Raw genomic sequence first — 23,585 nt, forward strand, 5'->3', positions numbered from 1 at the left:
TAGATATGTGGGCAATAATGAATTCAGTTTTTCAGTATGTGTAATTACTTCAGATTTTCCTCTTTCATCTCATGTCATCTTGGTAAGTTAGGTTTTTTAAGGAATTATGTCTGTTTTATCTGCGTTCTCAGATTTTACCTATGTTTTTGATAGTATTCTCTCTTTTTTCATTTCTAGGAAGTCTGTAGTGTTAATCTTGCTTTTGTTTCTGGTACTAGCAATTTGTATTTTTCCTCTTTTGTAAAAAATTAGTTTGCCAGTGGTTTATAATTCTATCAGTCTTTCAAAGAACCAACTTTGTTAATTTTCTCTATTTTTTTCATGTTTTCTAGTCTATTGATTTATCTTTATTTCTTTTTTCTTGGCATATAATTTGATCATCATTTTAATATTATTTGTGCTTATTTAGTTGAAGCAAGAAGTTCTATTATTCTTTTATTAAAATTTCAAGTTTTACACTCTATGCATTATGGCATAGATATATGTTACTTCATCTTTGTTTTTGAGATTATTAATGGAGGAAATCCTTTCTTAAATAAAATTTTCACCTTATTTGCTGAAGATATTCTTTGACAAAAATATTTTAAAATAAGTTTAAAAATAATAGTATGAATATTAAAGTGTACATTTACATCAACTTCATTGTCAAAATACTGTTCTTCCTGCCTAATATTCCTTCATTTCACTTAATTAATACTGCTAGATTACTCTTCTTAGAATATTGCCTTTTTATGTTGTATCTTGCTTTAGAAACCACCAGTAGTTCTTTATTGCCTGCAAGATCATAAACTGTCTCCTCTGTCAGTCATTCATCAGGCTTCCTATGTCCACTTTATACATCAATTCTGTTATTTCTGCAGCAAGAACTCTTCATCTCAGTCATAACTGCATACACTGTTTTAACAAGTATGTTTTTGCCTTTGTTTCTCTTCTAGAAAAAATAATCTGAAATTGTGAAAGAGCCCAGTTTTTGGCTGTGGTACACAAGGGCGTAGATTTGCTATCTTACTTCCTAGTTTTGTGACGGTGGACTCTGTGAAATGGTGATAATATTTCCATACGGGGTTGTTATAAGGATTAAATGGAACACACACATACACAGTAATAGTGTAAACAGAACTTCAGAGTTGTTTAACAAACATTAGTTTCCTTTCCTTTCCCCCTTTCAACTAATTAAACCCTGTGCAGTTGAAGTTCTTTTTTCCCCCATGAATCCTTTTGATTATACTACAGTATGTTTTATGTTTTATCGGGTCCTGTGATACAAGTGATACCAGCTAACTAATTTATTGATAAATACTATTCTTAATATTATTCCCTATTTATTTACTGTAGCTGTGCTGTTTATTCAGTCAGGAAAATTGATTTTATAATGCAAAGGATGGATAAAGAAGTCATAGACTTGGATTCTTATTAGTTTCTGTCACTAGCATATTAAAGGTATCATCCTGGTCTTATATTTTCTTGCTAGGGTTGTATTTTCTCCTCTTTAAAAGGAGAAAACTAAACTAGAGATTCTATTTCTTTTTTATTATACTCTAAGTTCTAGGGTACATGTGCACAATGTGCAGGTTTGATAGGTGAGTATACATGTGCCATGTTGGTTTGCTGTACCCATCAACTCATCTTTTACATTAGGTATTTCTCCTAATGCTATCCCTACTCCTGCTGCCCATCCCCCGACAGTCCCCGGTGTGTAATGTTCCCCACCCTGTGTCCAAGTGATTAAACTAGAGATTTTATTGATGTTTCTTCTAATTTTGAAATTCACTGATTCTAAATATTCTTGGAGTACCTCTTTTGTGCTAGAGTCTGATGAGAAATACAAAAATGTTCATAAAGACCAAACATGTCTTAAAGTAGATTGTCATGTAATAGGGAATTGAACTCTGTGCACAAATGACTAAAACACAGTGCAGTATATGGTAGAAACCATATAGATGTTATCAACAGAGTGCCATAAGCTGCAGTGTAGTTCATTTCATCTTTCATGGTAGATTTTAAGCATTTCTAAGGTAAGATTTGTGTCTCCTACTGCTTACTGCTTTTGCTTTTCTTTAGAGAGTTAAGCCTAGTGTTGGACTCATATTGGTTGACTTGATGTGAGTCTCTGAGAAACCTTTTAATGAAAGGTAATAAAAAGGGCATTTAATTTGTCTTTTATTTGTTCTTTGATTGTTTTTTCTCTTTCATTTGTTTATTTGTTTATTCATTTTCTCTCTCTCTACAGAATGGTCCTAGTGCCAGATCATGTCATAAAATGTGCATTGACATTCAACGGAGGCAGATCTACACATTGGGGCGTTATTTGGATTCCTCTGTGAGGAATAGCAAATCTCTGAAAAGTGACTTCTATCGTTATGACATTGATACAAACACGTGGATGTTACTAAGTGAGGATACTGCTGCTGATGGAGGGCCGAAATTGGTGTTTGATCATCAGGTTTGATGCACAGTTAAATATATGATGGAATTAATCAGTGCTTAGTGATTCTTGCAATTAGAGTTTATGTTAGATGTTATGCTGAGTTGTCTAGTAGTGCTTCCATGACAAATACCTATGACAGATAATAATAATTGTTGTTTCAGTAGGTATAAAGTTATTCTTTAAATTTTTTTCTCTTGTTTGTTTCAGGGCAAAATACAAAAATCTCAGGACATAGATTGTTGATTTATAGAAACTTTAGAGAGCAGATGGAGTAATATTAGGAAAAACACATTTAGTTTTATAATGCATATGCATAAATCATAACAATAACAAATTACCCTTTTAATTATATTTCTTATTCTACATTCCTGTAAGAAATGGAAAATCACTTTATAATGAACTAGATGAAATCTAGAGCTTTTCTTCCAGTTAGAGTGAAATATATTTTGTTTTGTTTATAGTCACAAAATTTTATGAACCTGGAGAGGAATTTGACATACTAAATTAAACTCAGCACCACTAGAAATTATACAATAATGTTGTTGACTAGAAGACTGAACATAGCCTCATTGTAAGCCATTTTAATATTAATATACATGTAGCTCTCATTAGCCCCATCATTGTCATTATCATTGTTACCTGTCTTTGAATACTTATTCCATACAAAGTCAATGTAGGTCAAAAAAGACAGTAACCATTTTGAATTCTATAAGCAAGTTTTTACCTGGCTCAACCCACATCCCAAGTTTTTTTTTTTTTTTTTTTTTTTTTGATGTATTGAGGAGAAAAAGACTTTAAAAATCTATAACTCTGTGTTGATGAACATAAATTATCTAGTATCCGGGAAATGGGAGGTGGTACTAGAATTATGACAAAACCTAGGTGAGACCTAAAATCTTATCTAGGAGTCAGAACCCAGGGTCTTTGTTTATTGTGTCTTTATAGATTTTTGTTAATTCTTTGCTTTTAAACTATCCTATTGCCATATTTCTATTAACATATAATTGTTATAGGAGAGTGGTAAGGAGAGGAAGAGTGAGTTATGCCTATCAAGTTAAGTGGTAGGTAGAAAATCAACACCAGTATTCTTAGAAATACTCCCCAGCTTAAATTTGGAACTTCTGTTGGCTCTATTTAACTGAGCTCCACAAAGCTATGCACATCCCCGCTGACACCCTCAATGTTCTTCATGTGGAAAATAAGCATGCCAAGAAAAGTTAGGCTGGTTCTGATTTTTTAGAAATATCAGCAGATAATATTGTTAGGGAACAATTTCTTCTCTTGTTCCCAAATGGTTATGTATTTCTTTTACAAAAGATGCTGATGTCCTTTTTTTTTTTTTTTTTTTTTTTAACAGATTGAAAAAAAGAATAGCTTAGGAGTAGCACGTAGAGAGTTCTTGGGTGTGGCCTTTGTTTCTCTTGATTTTATAAAATAGGATGTTTCTTGGAAGCTGGGTGCTATTAAATAATGCATGGTTTTCAACTGATTAGGTAGTACAACAGAACCACTGGGGGTGAAGAAATAAGGATTTCAGTACTCATTCAGCCAACAACTAGCCCTGTAATAGTGAGCAAGTAATCTGTATGCTCCTGCATTTTGCTATTCTATTTCATACAAATAAAGCTATAAGTTAGAACTTATACTTGTAGTGTTTATGACACTCCAAAAATAGCTTGTGGTGTTCATGACAATTTAGGATTTAATACTTAATGTTCAAATTTGATAAAAATATGAGAAAGCTATACGATACAAACATGCCTAAAAGCTATTTGCCATTTTTAATTTTAACATATTTAAAAAATAAAATTTAAAGACTTCTGGATTTCTTAAGAACATAGTGGCAGTTTAGTTCTCAAGCTTTCCTTGATATTGCTTTGTGTGGTTTTCCAGGAATAATAGTAATCAAGCAAAAAGATTTAAACACACACACACTCTCTCTCTCAGCAAAATCAAGAGCCAGAGTAAACCTACAACTCCCAGTGCCTTGTAAGTTTATCCAAAAACAACTGAAATATTCAGAACTTTTCACAACAGTATAATAGGGAGGCCTGGGAAAGCAGAGGGAGCCTAGCAGTTGTATATCATAGTGAGAAGTGTCAGGGACAGGGCACAGATTGCACCCAGGGCAGCCACTGGAAGAATCAGTGAATTAACATGTGTAAAGTACCCAGAAAGATCCAGAGGTGATATATGTCAGAAAGCACTATTTTGTAAAAGTGAAGGAAACATAGTGGGAATGATGGCTCCTTTTGCAATGGCCAGTAAGAAATTTGGGGAGCTCAAAGCTTGAGATCAACCCTGTAAGCCAGATGAGATTCATAAAATTAGAGAAGATATGGCTTCACCAGAAGTGCCATATTTTGAAGGAATCATTCAATTCAATAGCAACAGAGGAAGGAGTTCTTGAGCAAGAATATCCACCTTCCACAGAAATCCTCTGTAAAGTCATCTGGTCCAGGAAAATTCAACTCAATTATATATGAAAAACTAAAAAGCAATAAATAAAGCTTTAGAGAGACATTCTAAAGAAAAACAATAAAAAGAAAAATAACAGTAAATGAAAGTTATATCCCGGTATATTGCCCCTTTCAGAAATGAAGACTTATCTACAAAGAGTGTAAAGAAGGATAGGTAATGATCATACAGCATAGGAATAAGATAAAACAAAGAGGTAAAAATGATTAACCGGGGAAGGTAGGCAGAGGAGAGCCAACATATATGTAATTGGAGACTTTAAAGAAGAAAACCAAAACCATGGAAAAAACAAATATTTATCAATTGAATTCAAGAACATTTCCCTGAAGAAAGATTTTACTCCACATATCAAATGGGCATACTATATTCAGAAAAAGTTGACCCAAATACTTAACTCTAAGACATATATTAATAACATTGACTATAAAAGATAAGAGATCATTTTATAGCAAGTAGACAAAATGATCAAGTCACCTATAAGAGAACTAAAATGAGACCGGTATCACATTTCTCTACATCTCCTTTCAGTGCCAGGAGATAATAGAGCAACATCTAGAAGACATTCAAGAAAAGACAGTGTGAGCCAAGAATTTTATATCTAGCCAAACTGTCCTTCAAGTGTAATCACTTTTTGTGGAAATTACTAGAAAATGGAAAGTGAGCTAGCCAAGAAGTAGCAGGAAAAACTTCAGTTGAAGAATTGAAGATCTCAGCTCATTGATATTCTCACTGGGTCATGAGGCATTTTTGGAGGTTTGTAGAAGGGAAAGTGGTAGGTTGGGTAACACTGGATACCTAGAAGGCTTTATAGCAGTATCTTCAAATTTTGTGAGGAGACGATTATTTTGAACCCAGCCAAACCCTTACCAATCTTGTATTCCTGTGATAGGGTAAAATAAAGTCATTTTCAGATTCAAAAAATAATTTTTCCCAGGAAAATAAGTGGTTATCCACTATTTGTTTGATTTTAAAAATTAAATATCTAACCCCTGACATAATAAATGAATAGTCTTTAAACTTTTGGCTTTAAAGATTTTTTTAAGTCTTTGATGGAAAAGACATTATCATACAGAGTTTAATAAGTTACTAGCTTTTCAGAAATTTTTTTGGAGAGTAAAAATGACAAATCAAAACAGTGGAAATCAAATATTAAAAGGTTTCTTGGTTTAGACTGGTGTCCTAGGAAGAACTACCAAGATAAGGATGTTTATACTTCAGCCCTGCAAACAAATGAGAGTAATCCACATCAAAATTAAGCTTGAATATCCTCAAAAAGAAAGAAACTCTCTTTGTAGCCATACGAAGTAGAAAGGTAGGGGGTTGGTAACAAAGATTGGCCATTAGTATGAATCTGTGAGTTAATAAAAAATGGAAATAAACTCATTTAATGTGAGTCCCTAAAGATTTTCAGCATAATTCCCAGATATTTGGAGTGATTGAGTCTGAAGTACTTCAGCAAGGGAAATGTGACCCAGCTCCAATGGAGCCCTCAACGGAGGCAGTAGTTGGATGGAGCCAAACTGAGTTGTCTTCAGCAATGTGCTGATTTTAACTATATGATCATTTAAAAAATAGGAATACTTTCTGTGGTAGGCCAGACATCTTTGTTTTTCCACCATATTTACCAAGATTTCACCCTTAGGGAATAGATTTTCATCTTAATTTATAGAAGTCTTTGAGAAACCTAGGAAATGGCTAATGAGGTAGATCTTTTTAGTGGTAGATAAAAATTAGGAGATGTTAGAATCTTTTCTTTTTAATAATAATAACGTCAATTTTTTAATACCTTTAAAATTATGAAAATAGCCAGGCATGGTAGCTCATGCCTGTAATCCCAGAACTTTGGGAGGCCGAGGCGGGCGGATCACCTGAGGTTGGGAGTTCAAGACCAGCCTGACCAAATGGAGTAACACCGTCTCTACTAAAAATACAGTATTATCCTGGCATGGTGGCATATGCGGGTAATCCCAGCTACCCAGGAGGCTGAGGCAGGAGAATTGCTTGAACCTGGGAGGCAGAGGTTGCGGTGAGCTGAGCTCATACTGTTGCACTCTGGCCTGGGCAACAAGAGTGAAACTCTGTCTCGGGGAGGAAGAAAAAAAAAAAAAAAAAAAAAAAAAAAAAAAATATATATATATATATACACACACACACACACACACACACATATATATATGAAAATAGCCTTTTATTAAAAAAAAATACAAAAATACATAAGTAGCAGAAGTAATTTGGTAGGAGAATTGAATATCAAATGTTTAGTTTTTTTTTTTTTTTTTTAGCAAAACATAGATGTTTTGTGTACACAATTTATTCTTTATATAAACGCCACTTACGTTTAACAGCTAATTCCCAACTTGGATTTATGTATTATTTGAAACAGAATTTGATTCTTATTGTCTCATGACAAATGGCTGTTTTCTCATACATTTTTATGAAAAGCTACAATCTTGCCGGGCGCGGTGGCTCAAGCCTGTAATCCCAGCACTTTGGGAGGCCGAGACGGGCGGATCATGAGGTCAGGAGATCGAGAAAAGCTACAATCTTGAGTTGGAAGAATGGAAGAATAAAGCTTGACTTTTAAACATGAAGTGTATAGCTTAATTCAAAGAAAATTAATAGTGCTATGTTAAAAGCAGATAGAGTTCTTTACTCTGTAGAAGTCAGTCTGGAGACTTGATTGTTGTAAATGTCTTTTTGTTTGTTCTACTGTTTTGTAACATAATTTGAAGGGTTTTATAAAAATAAATGCAGAGAGATGAATTTAGCTGTACCACTCTTATTTGCATATCTGATCGCTTAATAAATGGTAGTAATATTAATAGGATGCTTGCCTAGAATGAAAGGGAATTTTAATAAGGAGAGTATGATCACTATTCACCCGAAATATGATAAGTATTCACTCTTACGTATAAATCTACACCTCATGTATCATTGGTTGATTTTGGTAAAAATTATGCAGTTTCAAGAAAGCAGAAAGCTCTTTATCCCAACATGTTTTTACTCTCACTGGGAAAAATGGCAACTTGAAAAAGTATTTAGAAACTTGCATATGATAATCGGGTGGTATTTAGTGTCATTAGGGACAAAGTTTAGTTTTTTTTGAGAATGTAAAACTGTACATGTTGGTTTTGTTTTAGCACATATGACAGGAACAAACTAAAACTATTCAATCTGTTGCCTTGTTCTGATAGATGTGTATGGACTCAGAAAAACATATGATCTACACTTTTGGTGGTAGAATTTTGACTTGTAATGGCAGCGTAGATGACAGCAGAGCCAGTGAACCACAATTCAGTGGCTTATTTGCTTTCAACTGTCAATGTCAAACCTGGAAACTTCTTCGAGAGGACTCCTGTAATGCTGGGCCTGAGGACATCCAGTCTCGAATAGGACACTGCATGCTATTCCACTCAGTAAGAATATTCCGTACATTGCATAAATGTTATTTTATCATGTATACCTAGATAGGAAAAGAAGTGGTGAAATCTAATTCTCCAGGAAGTGATAAAAACCTTTCCTTAGGAATAAATGATTAGTGTAGCAATGACAGAGAAAGACAAAACTTCTTTAACAGTGAACTGTTGGCTAATTGTGAGACTCTTCCCATCAGCCTGGTAATTCCTAAGTAGTTATTACCTGACTACTAATCTAGGCAATCTCACGACTAATTTCACTGCTTAAATCGATTTTGTAGCTTTGTTCCTTTCTTAGGTCTTTCCACTTACTAATTTCTCTTAGTAATTAGAAGGACAATTTCTTTCTCTCTTTTTTTCCCTTCTGCTATTCTCCATTAAGTACAAAGAATTTAAGATTTGATTTTATAGAATTAGAATTTACATGTATCAGCAATGGTCAGGCACAGTGGATTACTTGAGGCCAGAAGTTCGAGACCAGCCTGGCCAACATGGCGAAACCTCATCTCTAGTAAAAATACAAAAATTAGCCTGGCATGGTGATCTGTGCCTGTAGTCCCAGCTACTTGGGAGGCTGAGGTGGGAGAATGGCTTGAACCCAGAAGGCAAAAGCTGCAGCAGTGAGCCAAGATCATGCCATTGCACTCTAGCCTGGGTGACAGAGCAAGATTCTGTCTCAATAATAATAATAATAATAAATGTATCAGCAAAACCAACATACAGAGTTTTTTTTTAACCTTTTCAGATGTTTTAATGAAATCTTGGTCTTCTTTCTGTGAACATAGCTTTAAAACAATATCATGGAATATTTTAAACATGTTTTTCTCTGTACAAAATGGAGAGGATAATATAATAATACATTTTTGTGTGCTCATTTGTTAGTTTCAGCAGTCATCAATAATCTGCTCATTTTTCATACAGCTATTCCACTTTAATTTCATTCATTTTCTTGATGTTTCTTTGATTTTTAAGTTTATTCTTAAATTTTACTGTGCTGGAGTATTTTTAAAATTTTTATTATTCCTTTCTTGTTACAGCACCTGCTGTAGTGTTTTAAAGCAGATCCCAGATACTGTATCATCATACTTGTAAATACTACTATAGTGTATAATTGTAACAGATAAGGGCTTTTTAAAAACATAATTACAGTTGGGTGTGTTGGTACACACCTGTGGTCCCAGCTACCCAGGAGGCTGAGGATTGCTGGAGCCCAGTTCCGGGCCACATTGCACTGTGCTTGATCAGTTGTTCATACTAAGTTTGGCATCAGTATGGTTACCTCCCAGACCGAAGGACCACCAGGTTGCTTAAGTAGAGGTTAATTGGCTAGGTCAGAAACAGAACAGGTCAAAACTCCCATGCTGATCAATAGTGCAATCGCTCCTGTGATAGCCACTGTGCTGCAGCCTGGGCAATATAGCAAGACTCTCTCTCTTAAAAAAAAAAAAAAAGAAAGAAAACATAATTGTAGTATCATTATCAACCAAAATAAAAGCAATTCTTTATTATCATTTAATATTCTATCTGTGTTCTTTTTTTCTAATATACTGAAAAATATCTTTACTTGGTTGGTTTGTTTAAGTCAAGATTCAAAAAAGGTATTTTGCATTTGGTTGTTATGTCTCATACATTTTTTAAAAAATTGTAATAGTATTCTTTCCTCCTATTCCCTATTCTCCCCCCCACACACAACCCACTAAGCGAGACATTTGTGCTCTAGAATCTCCCATATTTCCAGTTTTGATTTTGATTTTATCTTTGTAGTGTAATTTAATGTGTTCCTCTTTCATATTTCCTATAAACTGGTCATTGCACTCAGAGGCTTGATTTTAGATTCACTGTCTTTTTTGGGGGCCAGGGAGAATGTGCAAGAATACTTTATAGACACTCTGATTGCAAAATATAAAGAAGCATTTAATAACTGGTTGTCATGCTTTCGATGATGTTAATAGGTTGGGTGTTATTAGCCTGACTGATCAATTATAAAGTTTTCTTTCAAACTTGTGCCTAATGGTTTTTGTAGCCTTTCGTTGCCTAAATTTCGTTAGGATGTGTAAGATGGTGATTTTTCTAATGATGTCATTTCCTCTGCATTTATTAAGTGTGTGATTCTCCTATTATGGAGGGAGAGAAAAAAAACTTCCTCTCATTAACCTTTTGGTTACCCTGAAATATAAAGCATACTGAATAGGCAGTATAAATGTTTGATTGTTTTCCTTTATTGTTTTTCATATTAATGAGTTAACTTTGAGGCTCCAAAGCTAACCAATGATAAGTGTACAGAAATTTTATTATTAAGTATTTTACATATTTGATGTATTTCTATCCAGTGCTGTCATTCTTCTTCTTTTATTTTGAGACAGAGTTTTGTTTTTGTTGCCCAGGCTGGAGTGCAATGGTGCAGTCTTGGCTCACTGCAACCTCTGCCTCCTAATTTCAAGTGATTCTTCTGCCTCAGCCTCCCAAGTAGCTGGGATTACAGGCATGCACCACCACGCCCAGCTAATTTTTTGTATTTAGTAGAGACAGAGTTTCACCATGTTGGCCAGGCTGGTCTCGAACTCCTGACCTCAGGTGATCCACCTGCCTCTGCCTCCTAAAGTGCTGGGATTACAGGCCTGAGCCACTGTACCCGGCCACTTTCTTGATGCTCAAATTTTTCTCTTTGGCTAGTAGGAGCACCCCCACACCACCACCACCACCACCACATATTTATGTATCTTTTTTTGTAAGAGAAAAATTAAATCGTGAGTTCATACTGATTTGTCTAATTCAAATAAAATATTTTTTATCTTAATATCTTCTATTTTGTAACTTATAGCTTTTCTTTTTTTTAGAGATAGGGTCTTGCTCTGCCACCCTGGCTGGAGTGCAGATCATAGCTCACTACAGCCTTGAGTGTCAGGGCTCAAATGATCCTCTCACCTTAGCCTCCCAAGTAGCTAAAACTATAGGTGTGTACCACCACACCTGGGTTTGTTGTTGTTGTAGTAGTAGTAGTAGTAGTAGTAGTAGTAGAAGTAGAAGTAGAAGAAGTAGAAGTAGTAGAAGAAGTAGAAGAAGTAGAAGAAGTAGAAGAAGTAGAGACAGGGCCTGGCTGTGTTACCCAGGCTGGTCTCAAGCAATCATCCCACCTTGGCCTGCCCAAATGCTAGGACTACAGGTGTGAGCCACCATGCCTGGCCTATTTTTGTGTCTTTTAAGGTTAAAATACTGCTTCATAACATTACTTGCTTTGTCTGTCTATAATAGCTTTCACAGTAAAAAAGCTAACAACAGAATCACTGAGTGCTGTTTAATGTTGGTTTCTGGTTATTTTTCTGTTTAGGATTTAGACTTCTAGGGATGGGTAGTCAAAATGTATGTATTAAAATCACTAGAAATACTACTTCTCTGTGTGAGTATATCTTTGTATACAGATAGGTTTATTTGTTGTTGGATTTTTTTTGCCCAAATTTTAGATTTTCTTTTTTTAGTTAATTTTGTCTTCTAATTAAATAAAAGCATATACATGGTTCTAAAGTCAAAACCATATGTCAAGGTATTTTTGGAGAGGTCTTCCTGCTCTGTTCCTGCCACTATAGGTAACTGTCTTTATTAGGTTTTGGTTTATCCTTCGTTTTTGAAAAAAAGAAAAAATCTCTACTCTCGCTCGCGTGCTGTCTCTCTCACTTTTCCCCTCTCTCGCTTTCTCTTTCCCTCTCTCCCTCTCTTTTTGTCTCATACACAGATGTTCCTCCTTCTCCATTCCTACACAAAGGAAGAAGGAACCTGAATATATCATTCTGCACCTTGCTTTTCTTCTTTAACAGGATGTCCTAGAGATCACCTTTTAGCAATATGTAGAGAGCTTCCTCTTTCCCTTTTATTCCAGCTCCATTGGGATCTGTTGTAAAATTACTTTTGTAGAGGTTTAAGTTTTTAAAGGCTCATTCTGAGTTCTTCATGGAAGTGACAAGTTTCTCCTTTCTTCTTTTTTTTCTTCTTTTTCAGAAAAATCGTTGCTTATATGTATTTGGTGGCCAGCGATCAAAGACCTATTTGAATGATTTCTTTAGTTATGATGTGGACTCTGATCATGTAGACATAATATCAGATGGCACCAAGAAAGACTCTGGGATGGGTAAGGGCATTGAGTGATTTCTTCTCTCATGTCTTAATTACTTTAGGTAGAAAACTACAATTCATTCTCTTTTCTTTCTAATCATTTTTCACGCTTTCTTTATTTCCTTAATTGAGTAATTCTGAGTAAGAGAAAGAAAATTCTATCAGCTTATTCAGTTCTATCTGTTTTTAAATATGTATAAAGTTTTTAAGCTATTGATTCTTGCAACCCGCCCCCCAACCCTCAACAAGCACACACACAAACAATTCATTTAGAAATTCATACTTTCTGCTCGAAGGAAATCCTTCGATTGGGGGGCGGGTTGCAAGAATCAATAGCTTAAAAACTTTTTATTCTATGTTTTTATTCTATGTTTGCTAATTTTTTTCGTCTTCTGTTTTCACTGTAGTGATCTTTATATTAGGCACTAGCATAGTAGGGTGTGTGTCTTAAGCGGGGAACTTCATGGGATTGGTAACACCTTGTAAATTTAAAAACTCAGCATCCAAGAGGTTATTAGTAATGGAATGGCTGGTTTGCTTAGATTATGCATATTGCCCTGGCATAATTATTAATAGTGCGCCATTCATTTTCAAAAGTGTCCTGTTCTGATCATTTACAGTTACCCTGCATAGTAGTTGCTTTGCCTGTGATTATTGTACATAAAAGAGTGACTTTGATTAAGGTGCAATGGTTTAAAATGCTAATTTGAACAGTAGGGTGAGAAATTTGATCAGCTTTTCTTTTTAACTGTTGCTTATAAATTGGTGTTTTTTATTAATGACTCATTTGCAAAATGTGGATAAAAGCACCTGTTTCACAGACATTGTTCATTGTCTTCTGTAGGCCCAATATTATTTTAGGCACTTGGGATTCATCTATGGACCTGGAGGATCCTTTCCCTCAGAGGACTCACATTCTAGTGGAGAGAGACCTGCAGTTGTGTTCTAAGTACTATGAAGAAAATACACTGGATGCTTTGATAATGAGTAACAGGGGAGGTCTCATTTAGACAGAGTAGATTGGGAAACCACCTCTGAGGAGGTAATCTTTAAGATTTAAGATGAAAAGTAGAGAATTAGGAAGAACCATGTGAAGAACCGAGAGAAGAACAAGTACAGAGTTTCCAAAGCAGTAAGGAACCTGGGGTGTTCGGAAATAGTGGGACTGGTATGAATTGAGGATGGGGAAAGTTGGTATGAAACTAGGTTAGAGCTACAGAGATAAGAGTCGCAGTATTTAGTGCCTTGTTACAAATGCAAGGAGTTTGGATTTTTTTTTTCCGAATAAAATAGGAGATAATTCAAAGGTTTAATATCAGTGTCCTGATCTGATTTAAGTTTTGAAAATACCACTTCTTTGTCTAGGTGTACATTTTCCAAGTGGTTAATTTTGACAATATTCCTGTGAGTTGCATTAGTTCAAAGGCTTGTTGACTGAGGATTTTTACGGCAGGGGTTGAGCATCTGGTTAGAATTACTTCGAAAAATTTCCCGCCTAAAACTGTTGCAGTTATACTTGGAATTGAGGAACCTCAGTGGCTCTGTTAGCATATTAGAGTGAAATGGAAATTATTCTCTTTTTTTCTGTCCCCACCCTCCATCTCTGCCTCTCTCACTTTCTTTCTTTTCCCTCCTTTCCATTCGTTTTCCCATGTCCCTCTTACGTCTCCCACAACTTTCTCTCTCCTCGAGGATTCTAATATGCAGCTGGGATTGAGAACCACTGTTCTGGCTCTCCAGAGTCTATTTCAGTCCTTAGTTAATCTTAGGCAAGTTACCTAATGTCTCAGCTTTTGCTTCCACATTTGTAAATGGCCCAAATTAGATTTTAAGGAAAATACTGTCTCCGTTCATGGCTGCTCTAGGAGTAGAGATGGGTTAACCCTCTAGTTTTGGTTGGTGTTACTGTTGGGTGCCTTAATTTTCACAAAAAGATGTTAGTGCTACCCTCAGGTTCACTAATCTAGCCAGTTAACATCAAATCATGCCAATTTTGCCTCATCTCTCTATTCCCATTGCTGCTTCACTATGAACTAGTTTGGGCTAACATCACCTATTTGGCCTCTGTCTCTAGACTCCCTCTCCCTGTGTACCCTCCCTGCAACCCATTCTCCACACTGCAAGCAGAATACAGCTATTCTGTGTTACCAGTAAAGAATAGAACCATATGCCTTAACATTTATACAGCAGATATTTTTTGGTCACCTACTGTGTGCCAGACAATAAGCTACGCACTAGGAGTACAACTGTGAATGAGGGCCCTATCTTCATGGAGTTACAGTTGTACATGGAGAGGAAAAATAAAGTGACAACCTTACCTTTAGATTAGTGCTAATGAAGAAAAGAACATATTTTTAAAAATATAAACCTGATGGGTGTTTTTCTTCACTTTAAATCTTGTTTCTCCCTGCCCTCAGGATTAAGTCTAAACTTAACGTAATTCACAGACTCTTTTATGATGTGCCCCAGTTCAGTTCTGCAGTCCTGTACTTCGTATCTGCACACTTCTTGCCACCAACTCTCTGTTTCACGACCACCGAATATTAAATCTTTATAGATAGTGTGTTTTACTTGCCTTTGATACTTGCCCATGCTATTCCTCCTACCTGAATCACTTTCCTCTCACCTCCAAAATCTAGCTAACTTGTACTGCTTACCTCTCAGATCTTAGCTTGTAGATTGTTGTCTCCCAAAATTCTCTAATGCCTTAAGCCCAGGTTAGAAATTTAAAAACATGTGGCTCTAGCCATCCTTGTTAACACAATTCTAGGTATTCATCTGGCTGTATAAAATCTTGACTGTGCTTTTCAAAACCTGTACAAACATCAGCTGAAATAGACAAGACTTTGTTCACGATTTCTTAAAGAGCATTCAGTGGTTTCAGTACTCTAGATCTCCTAAAAGTGTTTTACTGAACTAAGTTAGACTGTTCAAAAAACCTCACATCAGAACCATGGTATATTATATTGCCCTCCCATAGAATTACTTTTACCTCACTTTTAAAAAGTACATTTTTTTCTCTCTTACTAGATTATTGTAAGCCATGAAAAGTACTTTTAAGAAGGTGGAATACTATTTAAATTCCCACATTTTAAAATATTCTTAGAAAACACCAAATTTTATCCATTATGTAGATGCTCTGTAGCTTATTAATCATTCTGTTGTTTGTTAACTGTTGTTCTAAAGATTTTTTTACTCCAGTTAATTACTGTAATTTGAGATGGACTTAACATATAATTACTGTGTTTATCTGTGATTCAGTAATGTGGCTTATTTGATTAAAATTGTATTTACAATGTGAGTATCAAATGGGATTGTTTGAGCTCATAGAATAAATTTGTTTGAACTATTGAGATCACCGAGATGGTATAGCTAATAGTAAAATTACTGCTGTTTATGTAATTCTGTATTGTCAGATACTATAAAATCTTAAATTGTTGCTCTTTATAATTATCTAAATGTACCATCTTAGATTTAACATCTAAAGATCTGAAGCAACTTTAATTCCTATTTTTAAACTACAGTGTAACAATTTTATGCTCTCCGCAGAAGAAAATTATAATTTAAATCAATGGATTGGCAGCTGCTTTAAGGGATTTATTAGCATTGTGTCTAACACATACATAATTACATCAGAATTCAGCATATCTAAAATTTGAGTTTATTTCTGAGAAACTTTTGGCAATAAGACTGTGAACACAAGGGGTTTAGCAGATTCCCCATATGTAAGCTCTGTATTTAACACTAATTGAAACGTATGTGTAGAAGATGATCTGTCACACCACCAGAGTTTTGTAGTTTGCTATAGAAACTCAGTCTGCTATAGTAAGAGTGCTTTCTCCTGTTCATATTCATTCAAGTAAGAAACATATATTGAACCTTCTTCATTTGTCAAATGCTAAGTCAAGTATTGGTAATACTGAGCTCTTACAACCTGATCCTTGTTCTTTAGTAGTTATGTATTTAGCTGTTTTGATCTTTAAATTCTGTCCACTCTGTTTTCCCACATCTGCCTTTTTTTATTCCATCCTGTTCTAACCGTCGTAGCAGATTGGTACAATTGAAAGAATAGCAAATTGAGAATCGGAAGACTTGGTACTCTCTTTGTCTGGGTCTGCCACTCAGCCCTCTGCAGTTCTAGAAAAATTACATAACTTCTCTGAACCTGATTATTCATCTGAAAATGAGGGGATTGGACCAGTTGATCATAAGACCATCTATCTCCAAAATTTTGAAAATTAAATTTCATTCCCTTCTGCTGTTATCAGGCTGTGAAACTAAGATATGAGGACTATGTGAGTTATGTCTACAGAACTTGATTTATCTATAAATAAATTTTTATGAAAACCTTAAAAGCAAAATCATACTGATTTTCATTTCGGCCCTAGGAATGTGCTTATTGTGCTTACTGACATTTTAAAAAATTAGTATAGTCATAACTCCTTATGTTTCTGATCCTTTTATACTTTTACCAATTAAATGAGTAAAGCCAAACCAGCAACACAGAGAAGATTTTGAAGCTAATGATTTGCTGTCATTAGCTGTCATAAGCAGGTATCTTACATTCTGGTTAAAATGTATTTGGTTCAGCCTTTTTTTTTTTTTTTTTTTTTAACAGTACTTTATCATTATCTGTTAAAATACAAAAAATATGTTTTTTTGACTAAGCATTTTACAAAACCCAGGAACTTTTCCTACTCATATACTTTTATACATAGATTAGTTACTGAACTAGAAAATGGTAGCGCTTATTTTCAACATAACTAGGCTTCACTGCTGTCAGTTTAGTATCTTTTGTATTTGGTGTATCTACTTTTTTAGTAGAGTATCTGCTTTTTTCCCTGTCAAAATTATTGGTAATAATAACTTTCCCTAATTTCCCCCTTCCACTCTCCCAGGGGTGTTTTTGCTAGTTACAATTTTACAAAAGTATTTTGTATTTTTAGATATGAAATTTAGGTTACTTGATAGTAAATGAGAATTATTAAGTTCACACGTAAAAACCAACATGCAAGAACACTAACAACAATTTTGAAAATGAAAGTTAATGAAGTAGTACTGGCACTACCAGTTATTTATAAAGCTACAGTTTGGTACAGATTAATGGGATGAAATAGAACAGATAGTATAAAAATGTCCCCAATGCATATGAGAATTTAGTATATGGTAAAGTTGGCATTTCCAGTCAGAGACGAAGAATAGATTAAACAATATATGACATGGAGACATTGCTTAAGACTTGGCAGTATTTTTAAAAAAGGAAAATCTGACTCCAGCCTGGGCAACAGCAAGATTCTTTCTCTTTAAATAAGTAAGTAAATAAATGAATGAATGAATGAATAAATAAATAAATAAAATATGAATGAATGGGAAAATCTGGATCCCTACTTGACTTTTGTGTATCAAAGAAAAGTCTAGGTGAACTTAGGTTTCATACTTAAGAAATAAAATTATAATTCCAATTGTTTTTAATAATCTAGGATTAAGAGAAGACCTTTCTAAACATGCCACAAAACCCAGAAATCGTAAAGAAAAAGAATGTTTGATTTTTGCAAAATTAAAAAATATAAAAAATTGTTAAAATATCAAATAATGACAAGCTAGCAATGAAGACAAAGCTTAGTTCCTACAATGAACAAAAGACTCTTATAAACCAATAAAAGGTGGATAATCCTCTAGTAGAACAATGACAAATGATATGAATAGATACTTTAAAGAAAAAATAATTCATATTGCCAGTAAATTTACACATATACAGATGCTCAGCTTTATTCATAACTTTTAAGTGTAAATTAAAAGATCACACTCAGTGAATGTTGGTATGGCCATGAGGAGGCAGGTATCTTACATTCTGGTTGAAATGTATTTGGTTCAGCCCGTTTTTTTTTTTTTTTTAAACAGTACTTTATCATTATCTGTTAAAATGCAAAAAATAGGTTTTTTTGACTAAGCATTTTACAAAACCCAGGAACTTTTCCTACTCATATACTTTTATACATCCACAAAAAATAAGCTATACAGAGATATTTATCATAGTATTGCATGCAAGGAGAAAAAATCTGGAGATAGATTGACCATCAATTTATTTGATTTTTATTTATTTGATTGTCCACCAGTAAATAAATTGGTTGGTCCATTCAATGAGTTCAGGTTTTTTGTAGCTTAATACAGCTGAGATAAATCAGTAAATATTGTTGAGTGTCAAAAGCTAGTAATAGAAGTTAGTTCTGAACTGAAGTTGCTGCTAGTGCTTAATAGGTCCCCATCCAACCTTTAAAATGTCCCAACTTTCAAAGAGAAGGATGTGACAGACACTGTTGTTTGCTTACCCAAGAGTCATTGGCTCTTTCTTCTGTTAACCAAACCATAATTTTGTGTAATGGCAAGTTGCCTAACCCCAGGGGATGAATGGTGAATCATTGTTAGTGTAAACCAGTCATTATTATCCTTTGGCAAATTATTTCAGTTTACATTCCTCCCATGTGACACAGTTCTGGCCAGTGAGACATAAAGAAAGTCTACTGGAGGACATTTGACAAAAATGTCTTCCCTGATGGCAATAGAGAGATGCTGAAAGAATTCTTTCCCTCCCTGCTTTGGGTGCTCCATATAAGGATGTGATGCTTAGAGCTGGTACTGGCAAGTTTCAAAAATGAGAAGGCCAAGAAAATTGCCGAAAGTTAACCTAGCACCATGATTTGGTTGAACTCTGAAACAATCTTGGAGCTACTTGCAAAATTTTGTTACATGAGCTAATTAATCTACTGTTAGTTATGTTTTCTGTTACTTGGAGCTGAAAATACCCTAATATATAGTGAATTCATGGAAAGCTGTTTTTTATTAGATTCTGTATTTCTGTGACAGCTCTGAAGATTGTTCTTTTCCTTTGTCTTAGCAAATCAGTAATGAGTATGTGCACTGGACCATAAAGCAAAAATAGAGTTGAGATTAATTCATAAGTTAATGCAATAACATATCTTCCTCAGGAATTCAGAGGACTTCGAAAATGTTTGTTAACTTCTTTTAATCCCCCCTCCCACAGGGTTTCTTTATGTTAAATACTCTGACAATCTCTCCCGTTTGCTTAGAGGATAAACCAAGGAAGGAAGAGAAAAGATGTGATTCAGACATATAGATAAAATTTTTTTACTTCCCCTTTAGCTGTTCTATTTTGAGTTTTAAAGATGTTAAAGAAGAAATAGAGTTGAAGGATTATCATTGTAACTTCCTAAAACAATTCTAAAAATAACGAGTTGGCAGTGATGATTGTTGTATCATTCTTATTTTCTTTCAGATAAATGTTCTTTCAAAATATGTTAATGATTAACATTTACTGATCTGCTTGATTAATTTTTCTTTGTGAGTCAGTTTCTAAACTGGTTAAGGTGAAAGACTGGTTAAGGTCCTGGCATTCAGTTGAGCTTTTTAGCAGTTGAATCTTAAAGTTTTTAAAATCATATATGTTGCAGATCTTTTGTCCTTCCCTCCTCCCCCAACTATACCCATTAGAAACTGTTAAATTGGTCGGGCTTGGTGGCTCACGCCTGTAATCCCAGCAGTTTGGGAGGCCGAGGTGGGTAGATCACCTGAGGTTAGGAGTTCAAGATCAGCCTGGCCAACATAGTGAAACCCCAGCTCTACTAAAAATACAAAAGTTAGCCTGGCATGGCCATTGTCTTACCTACTCAGGAGACTGAGGCAGAAGAATTGCTGGAACCTGGGAGGCAGAAGTTGCAGTGAACTGAATTCACATTATTGCATTCCAGCCTGAGTGACAGAGTGAGACCCTGCCTCGAAACAAAAAAAAAAAAAAAAAAAGAAAAAAGAAAAGAAACTGTTAAAAATGGAAAAGATAGCCTTGTTTTCATCTTGCAAGGAAAATCAGTACAGAAAACTGTATTAATAGTTTTGCCATATTAGAATGAAAGCTGCTTTCTTGGTTTTGGCCTTTAGGTCTTTTTGTTTTCTGATACTGCCATTTTTATTTAACCAGCTTTCATTTTTTTATTATAATTATTATAAAAATAATGGAATTCACATGATCAATAAAGCAAAACTCAAATAACATAGAATGCTATAAAATGAAAAGTACTTCTGCCAAAGTAGCAAACTGACACAGGCTGCTGATTCCCTTCCCCAGAATCAACCCCAGAGAAATAAAATTGAGAGCAGGTGGATTCCAGAAACTCCTTAAATGAGACTGAAGGCTCTCTCTCCCCCAGATCAACCTTCAGTTAATTTTTACCCTTTCACTATAGAAACTAGCAGCGGTAGCCTATCCCACTAGTGTCAGAATTCCGTGGGCAAACATTATGGCAGTGCAGAAACCGTGCTGGAGTTCAAAGTTGATGAAAACATGTGGACTGACCATCTGTTCTTAATAGTTCATTTCTTCTTCTCTCCTCCCTTTGTCGAGGGAGACTGCCTTCTACTTCCTCTGAAGGGTTTAAAGGTACGAAACTGTTGCATAGGGGTGTGATCATATATGGAAATGATTCTGATTCTTTGTGCCTATGGTTCACAACCCTACGACTTTTCCTCTCTATTTTCCTTAATCTCTACCAGTACTGATGCCAGTTAAGGCCTGGCCTTTGAGTCCTGTCTAGTATATCTTATCGGAAAGAAGAGCTGATTCCCTGAAAAACATTACCTTGCATGCTGACATAACTAGACAGTTGAGGACTACAACTGTCTTAAAAAACAAAAAAGACATACATGATGTAAAGCAGAATTATTAAAACAGATGAATGGCCAGGCATGGTGGCTAATGCCTGCAATCCCGGCACTTTTGGAGGCCGAGGCAGGTGGATCACCTGAGGTCAGGAGTTTGAGACCAGCCTGACCAACATAGAGAAACCCCGTCTCTACTAAAAATACAAAATTAGCCAGGCGCAGTGGCATGTGCCTGTAGTCCCCAGCCACTCGGGAGGCTGAGACAGGAGAATCGCTTGAACCCAGAACCCAGGAGGCGGGAGTTGCAGTCAGCTGAGACTGTGTCATTGTACTCCAGCCTGGGCAACAAGAGCAAAACTCCATCTCAAAAAAAAACCAACAACAACAGGTGAACCAAGAATTTAAAATAAGCATGATGAATAAACTTAAAGATGTAAGGGAACACACTAGTAATATGAAATAAGATCCAAACATTATAAAAACAGAACCATATGGAAATAGTAGATATGAAAAATATAATGAAAATGAAGACTACAATAAATGTAAGTAGGATGGTATGAATGAATTAATCAATTGGAAGATTAGAGCACTCTCCCAGGAAAAAGCAGGGAAAAAAGATAAAGAAATAGAAAATAGAATAGAAAAACTAAGAAAGATAGAGAATTGTACAAGTACCAACATCTTAAAAGGAATTCCAGAAGAAAAGAAAAATAAAAATTTAAGCCCAGGCACGGGGGCTCACACCTGTAATCCCAGCACTTTGGGAGGCCAAGATGGGTGGATCACCTGAGGTCAGGAGTTCAAGATCAGCCTGACCAACATATTGAAACACTGTCTCTACTAAAAATGCAAAAATTAGCCAGGCTTGGTGGTGCATGCCTGTAATCCCAGCTACTTGGGAGGCTGAGGTAGGAGAATCACTTAAACCCACGGGCGGAGGTTGCAGTGAGCTGAGATTGTGCCACTGCACTCCAGCCTGGGCAACAAGAGTGAAACTCTGTCTCCAAAAAAAAGTAGGTGAAATAATTGTAGAAATAATGGAGATACATTTCCTAAAATTCAAAAATGATGAAAGACTTCAGATAGGCAAAAGAACTCATAGTGTACCAAATAGAACAAATAAGGGAAAGCGCATACATAAGCAGATTAAAGTAGAATTAAGATTAGCAGAGAGAAAATGCTGAAAGATTTCAGAGAGAAAAAGCAGATGACCTATAAGGGAACAAGAACATAGACGTGTGACAGTTGAACAGCAATGTGGAATGAGAAAAAAGGATAAAGTTTAAAAGCAGCCAAGAAAAACAACTTTGAACCAAGAAATTTAAATCTTCCTAACTTTGAGATGTGAGGGTGACATAAAATATTCTCAGGCATATTTACCTTAGCACATTTGCCATATAGAGACCCACAATAGAAACCCATCTGGGAGCAGGACTCAGTGAAAACTGAATCTAGGAAATGCTAGAAGTATGTGATAAATGGTGATCAAAATTTTTTGTTGCCTGAAGAAAAACACTAGGACCAATATTCTAGGTCATGGAACCATGGCGGAAGGGGAAAATGGGACACTATATAAATTCAGGTATTGTGGTTAGAATATAGAGAAGAAACTCTTCTATATTGTTAACACTAAAATGTCATATACAAGGCTCAAGAGTTAATGGATCTTGATTTTCTTTCTAACTTTCCTTTCCCGTGTCATATATCAGTTCCACCGTCTCTTATATCTCATGTCATCTTCTTTCTTGGATTCCTTTTTCTGTTTTGTTGGAGTATCTCCTTAAAGAAGTTTTTTTGTTTTTTTTGTTTTGTTTTGTTTTTTGTATATATCTAGTCATATGTATGAACTTAAATTCCCTTATTTTGCCCTCGTTAAGATTGCTAGTTTAACTGGAAATGGAAGGTTGGTTCCGTATCTTTTTATATTTCTCAGAATTTTAAAGTTGTTTTTCCATTGTATTCTAGCATTCATTGTTACTGATAAGTTGTAGGGGCCAAAAGAGTTGTGATACTTTTCCTCATCCCTTATAAGAGTCATGGTTGACATGCCTATAATAAAAGACAGGTTAACGAGAAAGCATAACAAATTGATTTAATCAAAGTTTCATGTGGTGTGTGAGCCTTCAGAAGAAATGACCCAAAGATACAGGGAAAACTGTCCATTTTTATGCTGAGATTTAATGAAGAATGAACAGCTAGTTAGCAATGTGATTTGGTAAATGGCTATGATTTAATGCAGGTAGACTGAGGTGGGGAAACCCATCAAGGCCTGTCTGTTCGGATTCTTCTTGGCCCCTCTGTGTAGCATTTCTTCCTCCTGGGTATGGGGCAGGACCCTGCTAGAGAAGGGTCTTAGGACCTACCATCAGACAAGGGTGGGTCACAGAATTTCTTTATGGCCAGCTCCTAGACAGAAAGGCAGAGGAAAGTTGGATCAGTAATTCAAGTTTTTAGAATTTGAAAGTCTAGGCTGACTTTGGGAA

The 23,585-nt window shown here is 35.2% G+C and overlaps 1 protein-coding gene across 6 annotated transcripts in view; it reads left to right on the forward strand.

Moving 5' to 3' along the window:
• Window positions 1-23,585, forward strand: part of MKLN1 (muskelin 1) — a 377,314-nt gene that overhangs the window by 321,815 nt on the left and 31,914 nt on the right. For 4 of the 6 annotated variants that reach the window (XM_065541080.2, XM_074035999.1, XM_005550798.5 and 1 more), the window contains 3 exons: window positions 2,231-2,443; window positions 8,101-8,322; window positions 12,316-12,445. In XM_065541080.2, coding sequence (XP_065397152.1) covers window positions 2,231-2,443; window positions 8,101-8,322; window positions 12,316-12,445 — 565 coding nt within the window. Of the gene's footprint in view, window positions 1-2,230; window positions 2,444-8,100; window positions 8,323-12,315; window positions 12,446-13,273; window positions 16,785-23,585 lie in introns of those variants that run through there. The other 2 variants (XM_074035998.1, XR_012432863.1) reach the window with 2 other exon arrangements.

This window comes from Macaca fascicularis, chromosome 3 (assembly GCF_037993035.2).
Source record: "Macaca fascicularis isolate 582-1 chromosome 3, T2T-MFA8v1.1".
In the NCBI taxonomy this organism is placed as follows: Eukaryota; Metazoa; Chordata; class Mammalia; order Primates; family Cercopithecidae; genus Macaca; species Macaca fascicularis.